The following is a 14,152-nucleotide window of genomic DNA, read 5'->3' on the forward strand; positions in this document are numbered from 1 at the left end:
CGGGAGGTGCGACCGTGTAGGTGTAGTAATAAAACGAGCTGGCGATTCATTCATCCCCTCCCCCTCCCCCTCCCCAGACCCCCGAGGGGGTTGTGCATTTACAGCAGCGAAAATGATCCACATAGATGAGCTTTGTGTAGCAGTTGTCATGTTGACTTTTTATACTGTGAGTTTGTTTTTCAGGATTTGAATAAAGATTTGATTCTTTCTGAAAAAAGTGGTGTTTCTTTTTTTTTTTTTTTTTACAATTAACTCAAATTTGTGGATTCTCTTTCTTTATTCTAAATGCCAGAAGATGTTTTATTTAATAGATTAATATACAAATCTATTATCAGTTGTCCTCACTCTCCTGTTCAGTGACTGGTTCAGTACAGTCAACCATTATAATACTCTAATGAAAAACACTGGTGTTGTTGACCAAGAACACTTAAGTTCCCTGTTTCACATTCAATAGACACACACTGACCATTTTTTAAACCCCAAGAGAAAGAATAGCTTTATTTCCCCTTAAATACATATTTGCACTGCATGTTTGCCAGTCCTCTGCACATTTGTTTTGGCGTATGTACATAATTGCAATGCTGACAGTATTTACAGAGTCAGAGCTGGGGGCGGGGTCTGTAAGGAGGTGGAGGGTTCTCCATGTGGGCGGGGCCAGCTGGGTCCTGGCTAAACATGCTGATCAGATAACACTGGCTTCACACCTCTGGAGCCACGTGTGCCGGAGAGTGAATGTTTATCCCTGGCTGCCAGGGTGGATCTCCCACGGCAACCAAGTTCTGGGCAAAAGGAAGAACTCTGCCCAGAACATCTGCGATAAAGCGAAAGCAATAAAGTAAAAAAGAAAAAGAAGAAGCTAAATCTGACTGGGAACCACCCACCCATAAGGAAAAAATAAATAAATCTTTCTGTGAAGCAGTCATGTACAAACAAAATGTCCTGCATGTAGCAGGATTTACTTGCTCTTTCCTGATCAAAGGTGCCCACGACACACAACTATTCTAAAAAGGAACAGTACTTCAACTGGACTTTGACAAACTGCCATACTGAAAACTCCCAAACAGGATATAAATTTAATGACCCAAAAATATATATACAGAAAAGATGGGGGTGTAACAAAATCTAGCTTCAGAATAGGCACATACGGCAGATTAAACAAGACTTCAATGGACAATTTGTGGATGAAGCACTGAAAGTGTTTTTTCCCATTGCGCATGATAACTGCAGTTGGTATCACAGAGTTCACAGACGAAGGGAAGGGAGGTGGGGGATTGTTCTCTGTGCAAAACAAAAGGGCGAAAGGTGGGTGGAGACTGTTCCATCACAACAAAACCTAAAGAGGGCGGAGCGGGGCGAAGGTTTGATAGGTAAGGTATCAAGGTATCAGACGTGCATTTAGACAGCTTACTGAAGGCAAAATGGCTGCATTATTAAACTGACGGGGAAAATGTTTCATTACATAAATGGAAACATTCACTTGGGCTTCAGAAGACGTACATGGTGCTCCCTTTGAAGATGTAATGGGCATTTTACTGTTAATCTCCAGGTAAAAAAATAACTTTATGTCATAGGTTAGACTCCCAGTCGCCCATTGTGCCAATTGGACCACACCACTGCTACCTAAATCATAATCATGAAACATTCATTTGCCAAATTATCTGTCCTTCACTGATAATAAAAAGAGACACCAACACAATACGTTGTACTATACTAGTATGAATGACAGTATAGTATGCAGTATACTCCGTTTCAATGTAAAAGGCTTGCCGTGCTCCCAGAAGTCAGTGAAATGTTTTAATTTGCAATTTACAGTTCATTAAAATACAGTATATTTCAGGGAACACAGGTGAATGCGTTTGATTTTATAACTCAAAAACTATTGGAATGATTAAAAAAAAAAAAAAAATTGAATTGAAACAGTTGGGCTGGTACAGAAGGGGATGTAGAAACAGGGCAGGGAGGAAGTTGGTCATTACTAAAGCCAGTTCTGGAGGGGGAAGTGGTCCATGTTCATAAGGTTTTCACCCAGGATCGGAAGGGGACTGTTCGTACCGACTCACTAAGATGATCAAGGCTTCTAGCCAATAAGTAAGCTTCTATGCGACTTTTCCAGTAATTTGAAAAGGACTAGGCATAAAAAGCTTTCTATTCTAATAATTTTGCAGTTCAGTGAGCAAATACTGCATAAAAATGTGTGTTGTAATAGTATTTGTGTGTGTGTGTGGAGTACTTGTTCGAAATTGTGTGTGTGTATGTGCGGTACCTTGTGGGGTGTGTGTGGTTGTGAGAGCCGTGTGTGCAGTCTGTGTGTGTGTGTGTGCAGTACCTTGTGGGGACGTGTGTGTGTGCAGTACCTAGTGGAGGCGCGTGTGTGTATGCAGTACCTTGTGGGGACGTGTGTGCGTGTGTGTGCAGTACCTTGTGTGTGTGTGTGTGTGTGTGTGCAGTATCTTGTGGGGACGTGCGTGCGTGTGCAGTACCTTGTGTTTGTGTGTGTGTGCAGTCGTGGGACGTGCTGTGCAGTCCTGTGTTGTGGTGTGTGCAGTACCTGTGGGGGCGTGTCTGTGTGGCAGTACCTTGTGTGTGTGGTGTGTGGTGTGGTGTGTGTGTCAGTACTTGTGGGACGTGTGTGCTGTGCGCGTGTGTGTGTGTGTGCGTGTGTGTGTGTGCGTGCGTGTGCAGTACCTTGTGGGGGTTGGCCAGCAGCAGGACCTGAGTGATAGCAGCGGGGGGCAGGATGGGGTTGAAGGCTGGCAGCTCCGTCCCTGAGGGGGGCTGCAGCTTCACCTTCATCACCTGCAGAGAGAACGGCCTCAGCAACCAAATGTATTCCAGAGAACCTCACTCTTCAACACACTGTGCAGCTCACATCAAAAGCACAGAGGAACATCCCAGAGTTCCACATCTCATTCTCCACAATTTAAAATGAAAAATAGTTCCTAACAAGTTTGTGCTGCACGTCAGTGCCCCACACAGAAATCAAACCACTGCAGTCTTCCTAGTGGCTAGTTGTCTAGTGGCACAGACCAGATGACTGCAATGACTAAGCCAGCGATGTCCAATCTTATCCGAAAACAGCCTACACAGGTGCAGGTTTTTGTTTTAGCCCAGCACTAAGACACTTGATTGTACTTATCAAGGTGTTGATTGAAGACCATGATTAATTAGTTAAATAAGGTGTCCGAGTGCTGGGCTATAACAAAAAAACTTGGGTGCCTTTACACACTCAGCCACAGGGGGGCGCTGGACTGTAGATGCAGATACAGTATATATGCCAGAAGAGAAAGAAAGGTGGGAAAAGAAAAAAAGGAATGTGTTACCTTGGGAACGGCTGCCTGGAAGCGGATGTTGGTGACGGGGATGGGGGCGGAAGAGAGCATGGAGATGACCACCACCAGCACGTCAGGACGAGAGGGGGGGCAGTCCCGCGCGAAGTGGAACAGCACCCGCAAACTGTGCCTGTCCAACACCGTCACCGGCAACAGACTGCCTGGGAGGGGGGATGGGGAGGGGGAGAGGGGGAGAGAGAGAGAGAGACAGAGACAGAAGAGACTCAGTCGCTGCACGGTAGTTCCACATCCACTGTAAAAACCGTAAAAACTCACACTCGCCAAGAGAAAAACCCTGCACACTTACTCGGCTTGATGGACTCCAGGGGCACATTCACGTCAGTCAGTGTGATTTCTGAGAGGGGAGTGGGAGCAGGGGACAGCCCCAGTGCGGGGGCCCCCAGGCTGGGCTGGGCGTTTAGGAGAGGCCCCGGAGGCTCGACGGAGAAGGCCGGGACGGGGTTCGGACTCGGGCTGCTATTGGGGTTGGATTTGTGCTGGAGGTCCCGCAGCGTAGGCTTGGACTGAGGCTCCTGTTTGGACCTGACAGGCGAACACACAGGAGTGTGAATACTGTGTACTGCTGGCCTGCACTTCAAAAGTACATGTGTAGTAGTTACACTTCCAACAGGTTTGACCGTTCACATTACAACCTGTTGCCCCCAGAGCAGGCTAAAGTTACACCTCATTGGCCTACACACAAGGCCACTCCTCTGTCACACAGTCACAGTAAACACATACAGGGGCACTCTATGATTATAACAAATCATGCGGCGAGATTGCAGGGTGGTGGCGGGCATGTGTAGCTGTGTGGTACATGGGTAATGTAGTATCAGTAGCAGCCCAGTTACCATTTGACCTGCAGACTCTCTGGGGGTAGGGACTGCTGCATTAGTGTTTTCCCCAGCTGATCCAGCTCCTCCAAGGCCTTGTTGGCAGGCGGGGCGCCGCTGGGCGGAGCCTGCGTGGGCGTGGTCACTGAGGGCTTCAGCACCGCTGCCGGGATGTCCGTGTCCACGCTCTCTGAGGACTGGCACGGGTACGGGTACGGGCACAGGCACGGGCAAGAGCACGGGCACGTGAAACAGAACACAAGGCTCACGCATAAATCTAAAGCAACAGCCTGTTGACCTATAATTTGCTGTGTTACACAGTGGGGTTCCTCCAAGTACACGCACGCACGCGCACACACGCGCACACACACACACACACACACCGATCCCTAAGCACTGGACACGCTCCAACACCTCGTCTCCTGCTCAGCGTGATTACACGTCTAGCTCTACCTGCAGCCTCAAACTTCAGAAATAACTCAGAGGGGAAAATGCTGACGGGACCCAAAAATGTGACGTTTTTTTTCCAGCAGAGAACTGCTCCCGTGGACAGACTATACTTACACCTTCAGAAAAAGCACGTCCACAGCACGGCTCGTACGTTTAAGTGATTAGAGACCTGCCCCTGCTGAAAAATGACCACTTTCTGCAAGTCAGGATGTATTTTCTTTCATTAACTCGAGATTGCTGGAGCTGCAGATGGCACCCGGGAGGGGAATAGACTCAGTTCTGCAGCTCATGCAGGGCACCAAATCCCCACCCTCAACCATAACTACACAAGCCACATCAAAACAACACACAACATGCAGCCACAGCATAGATTTCAACCCTTACAGGGTTTGTGCTCTTGTGTGCATATCTTTGCGTTCCTTTCACTAATCACACACCCTTATACAGGACAAAAACTCAAGTGCATTAAATAGATTTATAATATCAGCAGTTACCACAGACAATGACAATGTTGCATGCTTACAGTAAATAACAATGGAACAAGAAGTCCCAGAGACAATCACATTGTTAGTATTACCAACTATCCTGACAAATACATAAAACTATCCTTTAACTTTGTCTTTGTTCTCTGTCCTCCGAAAAGTGTTAGCATCCTTCTGGTTCAATATATATTGTAAAAGGGTGTTGTCCAAACCTATTTATGCTACACGTTTATTTTTCCTTTTTTTTGTAAGCCACAACAAATTTGTCTTTTTTCTGTGACGAGTGCCGGCACTTTGCATCCAGTATAAAACTATCCTCTCAGCACACTGGTATGTAATGAAGCGCTAGGCTAAGCTCTCAGTATGTAATGAAGCACTAGGCTAGGCTCTCAGTATTTAATGAAGCACTAGGCTAGGCTCTCAGTATGTAATGAAGCACTAGGCTAGGCTCTCAGTATGTAATGAAGCGCTAGGCTAGGCTCTCAGTATTAAATGCAGTACTAGGCTAGGCTCTCAGTATGTAATGAAGCGCTAGGCTAGGCTCTCAGTATTAAGTGAAGCGCTAGGCTAAGCTCTCAGTACGTAATGAAGCACTAGGCTAGGCTCTCAGTATGTAATGAAGCGCTAGGCTAGGCTCTCAGTATTAAGTGAAGCGCTAGGCTATGCTCTCAGTATGTAATAAAACACTAGGCTAGGCTCTCAGTATTACACGAAGCGCTAAGCTAGGCTCTCAGTATGTAATGAAGTGCTAGGCTAGGCACTCAGTATTACATGAAGCGCTAAGCTAGGCTCTCAGTATGTAATGAAGCGCTAGGCTAGGCTCTCAGTATTAAGTGAAGCACTAGGCTAGGCTCTCAGTATGTAATGAAGCGCTAGGCTAGGCTCTCAGTATTAAGTGAAGCACTAGGCTAGGCTCTCAGTATGTAATGAAGCGCTAGGCTAGGCTCTCAGTATTAAGTGAAGCACTAGGCTAGGCTCTCAGTATGTAATGAAGCGCTAGGCTAGGCTCAAAGGCTAGGCACAAAGGAGCGAGGCTGTGGGAGCTTAGATTCTCACCTGAAAAGCGTTCCAGGCAGAACTTTCTGTGGACTGGGAGGCCGAGATGGAGTTTGGGGTGACTTCATTCAGACCTGAGAGAAAGACAGAAGGAGGCAGAGGGGAGACAGTTATCATCAAACAGAGGACAGTCTGAAATAGGTTTGGTGTGTGTGCGTGTGTGTGTATATGTGTGTGTGTATGTGCATGTGCGTGTGTGTGTATACCTGTACCTGTCCAGCCTCACCTAGTGACATGAGCTCATCATCCAGAAGGCTGATGCCCACCTCCTGGGAGGCAGCCTGTGGACTGTGCTCCTTAGCAGGGAATTCTGGGATAGAGGTCGCACCCAGGGGCGAGGTGTCCAATCCTGTCAGGTCCAGGAGGGCCGTGCTGCTTCCTAAACAGAGAGGAGCCAGCCGTGTCACCAGCCGTTCTGGGCTGCCGTGCTCATTTGTTGACCGCGTGTGTCGCGGTGCTGTCTCACCCGTGAGCTGGGGCGTGGCTCCACTGTCCCCGTTCACCTCCTCGCCCTTCACCTGCTGCCTGTACAGGTTGATGACCTGCGTCAGGCTGTCGTTGGCCTGCAGGATCTCCGCTGCCAGGAGACAGAGGCGCAGTAATGAGCTCACGTTCGCTCACGGTCAATCGCCGTCACCATACTGGTCTTCTCATGCACAGTGACTGAAACCGGACCGGACTTGACAGCGAATGGCAGCTCATTCTCACCCAGGGCCTCGTCGTTGTCCTCAGTGTCACTGGCTAGTCTGAAAAGTGTTGGTCTCATCTTCTCACAACGCTGATACAGGTCCTGCACACACATCCAAACACATCCACACACACACAGGATTACTTAATAGAAAACTTAAACCTTAAAAAAAAAAACTGTATGAACTCTGTGCTGTACTACTGCGCAGTCTCAGATTTTGCATGAAGTCCGTTATTCAAAATACATAAATCTGAATAAGACATAATACATTGGGAATATACCAATATTCCAAATGCAGTCATTCGAAATAGAAGTGGGATATTCATGACTAAATTGTGTGCATGTGTATGGTTGATTTACAACACTGTCAGGTTCCCAGATAGAGGTTCATTTAAACTCTGGACAAACAATCTTTGCTCCAAACATATATACGCAATTTTCTGATTACTGGAAGTTGTGGCATTGAAAGTACTATTCTGTGGAAACTCTAGAGCTGACAACGTATGCCCAGGCGGTAGTATCGATATGCATTCGTTCAAGTAAACAGAAACTATGAGTGCCACAATACACATTGTGTGCGAAAACAACATATTCAAAATAGTAATTACAAGCATTAAGAACTTGCTGATACTGTGAATACGCTCAGTATGAACGTGCCAAGGCAAACCCGGGGCAGTCCTGCCGCATGCACCCATCAGCACAGACCTTAATGAGCTCCTCGTTGCTCTGGGAGACGGTCTCCTTGCTGTAGTCTCCCAGCAGCTGTGTCAGCAGGCTCACGCTCTCCTTCACTTCCTGTATGGCGTTGACTCGCTTCGATACCTTCTCCATGCGCTTCTGGTCCTAAGGGCGGTCAGAGCGGGACAGCGAATGGCAGTCACACTGAGAGAGACTTCAGTTCTCACCGGCACAGAGAACAGAGCTGTACACATACTGTACACCGACTCGATCTCATTCTCTCAGTATGAGACTATCTTCTGGAATACTGGACATGCATATACATTTGAACCAATGCAGGATTCACACTTCTAATACGCATCATGTGTCAGTGGATTAACCAATGAGCACACAAGCCAACGTGTACACATATAAACATGCAAGCATGTACACACACACGCACACACCGTACACAAACAGTACAGCTTACCTCCTGTACCATCTCCTTGATGAGCTTGTTGGCTGCCCTTAGATCTTCGGGGTGAGAGCTGTTTAACAGGCGAGAGAGCATCTGGAGGAACAGAGGATAGCAGACAGAGAGAGAGGGGGAATAACAGAGTCACCAGAGAAAGAGGAACGCGCGCTGCCTAACGTCTGAAAGGTGAACCCATACGAAACCCCTGAAACATCCTCCTGTTCACTCCTCTGTACCTTGGACTTCTCTTCATCCTCAAAGATGGCGTTTTTGGGTCTCGGGGGTGGTGGTGGGAGGGGCTTGTCATCAGGAAGGATTGGGTCATGTTTAACAATACCTGGAAAAATAAAAAATAAAAAAAACATTGACACCAGAAACTATATTTTTAATATCCCCAAATGTATCCCTTCTCTATTGCCATGGCTGCCAAAGTTAACGTGTTAGCGTAATTATAAATAAAAATTAATGCATTTATCCTTTTACCAAATCTCCCATAATTCAATTGCCGTGTGAAAGGTTAAATGTCAATAAGCTAGTCTGTCTCAGCAACCGGTTAAGTGCAATTTAAGTTCTGTGGAATGAGATGCCAAAGATATTTCCAAAGGTTTTGCTTTCAGTTCAGAAATATCTTATTGAAATTGCTGCCAAGAAACACATCGTTTAAACAAATGACATTTAATAGGTTTCCACTTCTTTCCAAACAGCGGCCTTTCAGTTCGTGATGGTCAGCGAATGGGTTGGATTTCCATAGTGCTGTTATGGGTTTTACAGGTCAATCTGTTCTTTTTGTGGTCTTTTGGAGTCACAGGTCAAAAGGTCAATCCTATTCATGAAGTAACAGGCCAATACTTAAGTTCACCAGTATATGAAGTGAAGGGCTTGACATCGAGCTGTTATTGCCAGTGAATGTATTAATAAAGATGTTTTGCTTTCACAAACATTCAGCAATATGCCTCAGCCCTTCCCCCCCCAAAAAAAGCAAGGTAGTGAATCAGAATAGAGGCAAATTACAAATTATTGAAGGTAAACCTTAATACTTTTTGATCGTGTACTTAATCGTGATTAATCACACACTAGCTTGTGATTAATTTGATTTTTAAAATGAATAATTTGACAGCACTATGTGTTACTTAGATTTCTTATTTTCATCATCACAGCTATCATCCACCTGATAGAATCAATCACATGAAATGCTGCCCTCAAAAGGCATTGCAACACAATAACTAGAAGTACTATGTGTGTCACCACATCATTACAATTGAAGGAGAGCTCACCCTGTTTTTTTAGCATTTGGTAGGCATCCGCGATCTTGGTCTCATCTGGCAACCCCACAGTCCAGCTGTACATCACCTCCAGCACCTTCTTCTTCACCTGCTCGGGGGCGCGGGAGCCCAGGTACTGAGGAAGTGGAGGAGAGGGAAGCGCACAGGTTGACACTGAGTTACAGGGTAACTGGGGCACTTGCATTTACCTACGCAACGACTGGAACACACACACACATAAACACGCAGACAAATTTGCACAATTATTCTTGCTCAGTTTTAAAGATGTGGAACATGAATGTAGGCTTACGTGAATATGAGTCTACAGAAATTTCAATCCAGACAAACACACACACATGCTACACATAAAGACAGAGGAGTCCATCCTGCATGCACAGTGAATGAACAGCTGCGAGCCTCAGCCCGGTCAGTACCTTGGGAGACACCACCTTGATGAGTTCGTTGAGGAAGCGAAACTTGCCCACCTCACTGTGGAACCTCTTCCCGCAGTTCTTCATACAGGTCTCCAGCACCTAGTACGACACACGACACTGAGCGCAACGCGCCACAGACTCCGCAATCACAAGTTAGCAACACACTGTGTGTGACAACTCAAACGGTAAGCTGGGGGATGTTTCAGTCATTCTAATAATCATTTCCTCTGTGCGTGTATCACAGGAACATATGCATGCAAGGCTGTCACTACAGATGCATCACGGATCATACCGATCGCATAACAGGTAAGCGCACATCACTTTAATCCTAACCTATCCAGATGCTGTTGTTGAGCGACTTGGATTTAATAACGTTGCATGTATGAATTGCCCCTGTGGGGGACTCCACGTCAGACCCTTTGGCAGAGTGCTTTGCCCGAGTTGCTTCAGTAAGACTTCCACCTGTGTGGGTGGATGATGTGTAAAAGGTAAGAGGCCTTGGGCATCAGGACAGCAGTTAAATAACAGCTTCTGTAATCTCCTGCCGCCCCCCCCCCCCCCCTCACCCCTCACCCCTCACCGTCAGGGCTTGCATGGCCTCCCACTCCTGAGGGGACTGGATCTTGTGAGCCAGAAGCCTGGTGGCCAGCTGAGGACTTTAACAACAACAACAACAACAACACACAATCAGAGACCAGCTTATCCACAGCCTGAGGCTGAAGCATGCTTAGGACACAAGATCATACAAAAGGCACACAAACAGAGAGAGATGGTATTCATCACTACAGTAAACAGGGCTCATTCAAATGTGAGCACAACCATAAACAAGTCCTTCATACACCCCAATTTGTTTTCGAAAGCAAAGGCTTTGTTCTTTTCAGGGACATACAGGTAGATACGTCTCTGATGTAAATAACAGACACACTTGAGTGACAAAGCCACAGAGTCACAGTTCCAGCAGCTTCCCCTCCCTCAGTCCCCACTCTCCTCACCCCTCCACTTCATCGTTGAGCTGATCACAGAAGGCGCTGATGCTGTCCCAGTCTGTGTCTTTGTTTAGAGGGTTCGTAGCTTTGTCTGTACGGACAGACAGACAGACAGACAGACATTATGGTTATACACAATCCTAGGCTTACTATAAGCACTGTTATTACCACCGCAACAAAACATCTAATACACAACATATAGTAATATTGACAAAATATTGCACATAATAAAACATGTACAAGAAATAGACCTGGAGAACACATGTTTACCGTTCATTCAGCGGCAGTATTGTATGTTCTTAACATCTGGCTGAAGTGTTAAGCCGCATCCTAGCCTGTAAATACTTTTTAGACTTGGAACCAAAATTACAATACATTGTACTAGCCATCCAGCTGCTGTAATTCTGTACAATACTTGGGTGAAAGATGTCCATGGATGGGAGAGCGGCCACCACTGTTAAAACCAACGGAGCGAAAACTTGGCATGGCATACCTGATTATGACTAAGGGTTATGACTGCGAAATACACAAATAAATAAATACATCTTAGCTAATGTCACAATATTAGCTGAAACATAAACTGTAAACGCAGAACTGACGTTTGCACGTCATGACGTTTCCGCTGTCCACTCGAAGCAAGAAAAGCCCCATAACCAGTATTTCCATTGTATCATTTTCACGCCCTTAATTCTTATCATAGGATACATGTCAACCATTGCGACAGTCTCTATTGTAGACAGAGCTAAAACGCGATAGCACGCGCATAGACCAAACCATTTATAAAATCGGCTTCCTGAAGCAGAGGGGGTTGCATATTAGGGTGCCATGTCTGCAGTTATTCAAATGATGGTGTTATGTGATGGTCGCACTAACTTGCGGGCTATAGCTAACTGTGATCTAAAGTTTCTCTGTGCGATCTCCAATTTACGCCGTTTTATTTAGCCAGTTAGCTAGCTAGCTTGTTGGCAGGTTTAATGTTAACTCTGTTTACAAGTGACTCCTCCCCAATTTCTATATTGACACATCGAGCTCACTAGCTAACGTTCGCTTCATTTTGCACCTGACACATCCAAGAACCAGACTCATAACAAACTGTAAATACTAGCATATCCCATCGTTTTAAAAAAACTACCTTACGTTATGCCAGCATGACAAGACAGAATTCGTTGTTGTGACATTGTGAGGCTTCTTGTGCTACAGAGCTTGCCTGTAGATTTCACTTTTCGAACATTTTGCCTGAGGTTCCCAACTAATTCCAATTGCGACCCTCGTACTACACTTCTCTTCCTTCACAAACTTCCACCTCATGCTTCATATCTATTTTCTGCAGAGTTCTCGACCCTACTACGTATCAGCGGAGGTCCAATAACTCCGCATGACTCACTGATGCGAGACTCCAAGCTTTCCTCTTCTGGCGGCGCCGCCATCTTTCTGGGGGATTCCTCTGGTAGTGCTGCGCCAGTCTCGCGATGTGGAGGCCTGAAGTTCTCGCGCGGCCCAGTTTTCTGACGTATAACTCATATGCTGTAATATGAAGATAAATAAAAACGGATGCAAGAAAAATGGGTCCTCCCTTTCCTTTCGTCAAGGATTCGAGAAGGTGATCCATTCAAATACAATACAAGGTCCTTAAACCATTGGTCAGACTGTAAGACTTAATCAGCACTTTTCTGTAAATTGACCACTCACCTACTAGTTTGGAATTACCCAAGTGTTATTACTCACATTGTTTTAAATAACTGTCAAATTATTAAAGTATATAAATAATGCTACCAACTGATTCATGTAGTTAAGCTTCCTAACTGTCGACTAGTTTTGTCTACTAACAATCTACTAGTTCTCATTACATAACCCTGCTCTGCTGGACAAGGGCATTTGCCAAGAAAGGGAATACTACTATTCTGGAAACTGGTTCAATAAATTGAGATCACGGTGTTATGGATCTGTGTTATGTGTCAGCAAATGAATATGTATTTTCTTTGTCAATGAATGTTGATTTACACGTTACTGATAGCCTAATAGTATATGGTTTAATAGTAATTTAATTTAAAAAGCTATTTAAAAAAATGTTCATTGTTATTTTTCAATGTGTGTACTAATTTTAATTATTTATAACTTTGTTTCAGTGGTCCACTGGTAATTTGAGAGAAAGATCAAAATGCTTATAGATGTTGTTGTTTTTGAATAATTGGTATTACACCCATTCACTATACCATTTACATTGAAGTATTACATATATTAAAATCCAAAGCTTTAAGAAAGTGACATTAAAAGTATTAATTTTGCTTCCTGTTCAGGTAGGAATGTTTACTTGTATACAAATGTGCATGAACATAAAGCCTGCTTTGGAGAGCAGGGAGATAAAAAAAAGGAATGTTTTAGATTGGGAAAGTGCTCCTACGATGTGGAAATCACTTTAACACAGTAAATCTAATCTGTTTTCTGAATTTCCCCCAGCTTCACCTCTGACCTTCTTTAAAAAAACAAAAAAAACAAAGCAAGTTGACAAGCAATGAAATTACAATCAGGCATGCACTTGGTCATAGTACAGAAACTGCTCCTGTGAACATTGTAAAGGACATGCATGTGTCCTCTGACCAAGGCTATTTTTCTGTACTCTTTTAAGCCCAAGTGCCGCATTTGGCTTCCAAAAAGTTCTAAATCCTCTTTAAGAATTCTAGGTCTTGAGATTTAAGTATTCATATTCTTGCTAGATTTCAGGGGGTTACAGGTAAAATAGATTTCCTTTAACCAGAAATACATTTTTAGCCTACACTTTGTCCCCTCTTGCTTCATAATTCAGAAACATGGTGTGGTTCTACTGCCGCTCAAATGATATAAGCTACTGTATGTGTCTATGAAAGACCTTTGTTAGCAGCGCTATATTCCTTTAAGAGAGTATTCCTTAAAGAGTAGCCTACTATTTACTGTATCTACTAGAGCAGGTGCATCTTTGGATGATCTAGGAGCTCTAAAAAGCAACCAAATAATTATTTATCGGCAGATATCCTTATCCAGGATGCGTTGCATATGATTTACCATAATTGATATTTCCAAAACCTCCTCTAATTAAGAAATGTTCTCAAGAGTCATGTCAATGTCCAAACTGCAACTTATAGGCAACAGACTCAGTACCTTGACTGTGCCACACTTCACAAAATCTTACAGTGGGTTAGTTGAGCGATCTCCCGTCAGTGCTAATACTCCTCTATCTGGATATTGTGCAAAAATAATAAATAAATAAAGTAAATATATAGTCATATTTTGTAGTAGCAGTGTCACAGTAACAAAACAAAGCCTTAAATCCTCAGCCTCAAAATATTCACCTTCTCCCTCCTTCTTTTCTGACAGTCACCAATTTCTCTCTTTCTCAATCCTTATGGGAAAAAACAAGACACTAAAAGAACTAAGGGCATAGGCACATAAAACAGTTATGGTTTGAGCGCTCTCCCTTATCTGGCGGGGTTCTCGCTGCAACTGTGGCCAATATAGAGTAGCCT

At 44.6% G+C, this 14,152-nt stretch overlaps 1 protein-coding gene across 1 annotated transcript; it reads right to left on the reverse strand.

Moving 5' to 3' along the window:
• Window positions 1-698: 698 nt before the first annotated feature.
• On the reverse strand, window positions 699-12,176 carry LOC135248607 (ADP-ribosylation factor-binding protein GGA1-like). The gene is made up of 17 exons (XM_064323431.1): window positions 12,037-12,176; window positions 10,659-10,743; window positions 10,247-10,322; window positions 9,667-9,765; window positions 9,245-9,368; window positions 8,207-8,307; window positions 7,986-8,066; window positions 7,544-7,681; window positions 6,859-6,940; window positions 6,617-6,727; window positions 6,377-6,529; window positions 6,151-6,224; window positions 4,181-4,359; window positions 3,637-3,872; window positions 3,321-3,490; window positions 2,617-2,796; window positions 699-779 (listed from the first exon to the last, which is right to left on the reverse strand). The coding sequence occupies exons 1-17, from the start codon at window positions 12,077-12,079 to the stop codon at window positions 699-701; spliced, it is 2,013 nt and encodes a 670-aa protein (XP_064179501.1). The 5' UTR covers window positions 12,080-12,176.
• Window positions 12,177-14,152: the final 1,976 nt, after the last annotated feature.

The sequence above is a fragment of the Anguilla rostrata genome, chromosome 2, assembly GCF_018555375.3.
Source record: "Anguilla rostrata isolate EN2019 chromosome 2, ASM1855537v3, whole genome shotgun sequence".
Classification (NCBI taxonomy): domain Eukaryota; kingdom Metazoa; phylum Chordata; class Actinopteri; order Anguilliformes; family Anguillidae; genus Anguilla; species Anguilla rostrata.

Bases quoted from the DNA above. Each gene is read 5' to 3' on its own strand.
- LOC135248607 (XM_064323431.1), bottom strand. From the start codon at position 12,079: ATGGCGGCGCCGCCAGAAGAGGAAAGCTTGGAGTCTCGCATCA. The intron at 10,323-10,658 runs GTGAGGAGAGTG...TTGTTGTTAAAG, and splicing joins CTCAACGATGAAGTGGAGGG to TCCTCAGCTGGCCACCAGGC. The intron at 3,491-3,636 runs GTAAGTGTGCAG...CCCCCCTCCCAG, and splicing joins CCTGGAGTCCATCAAGCCGA to GCAGTCTGTTGCCGGTGACG.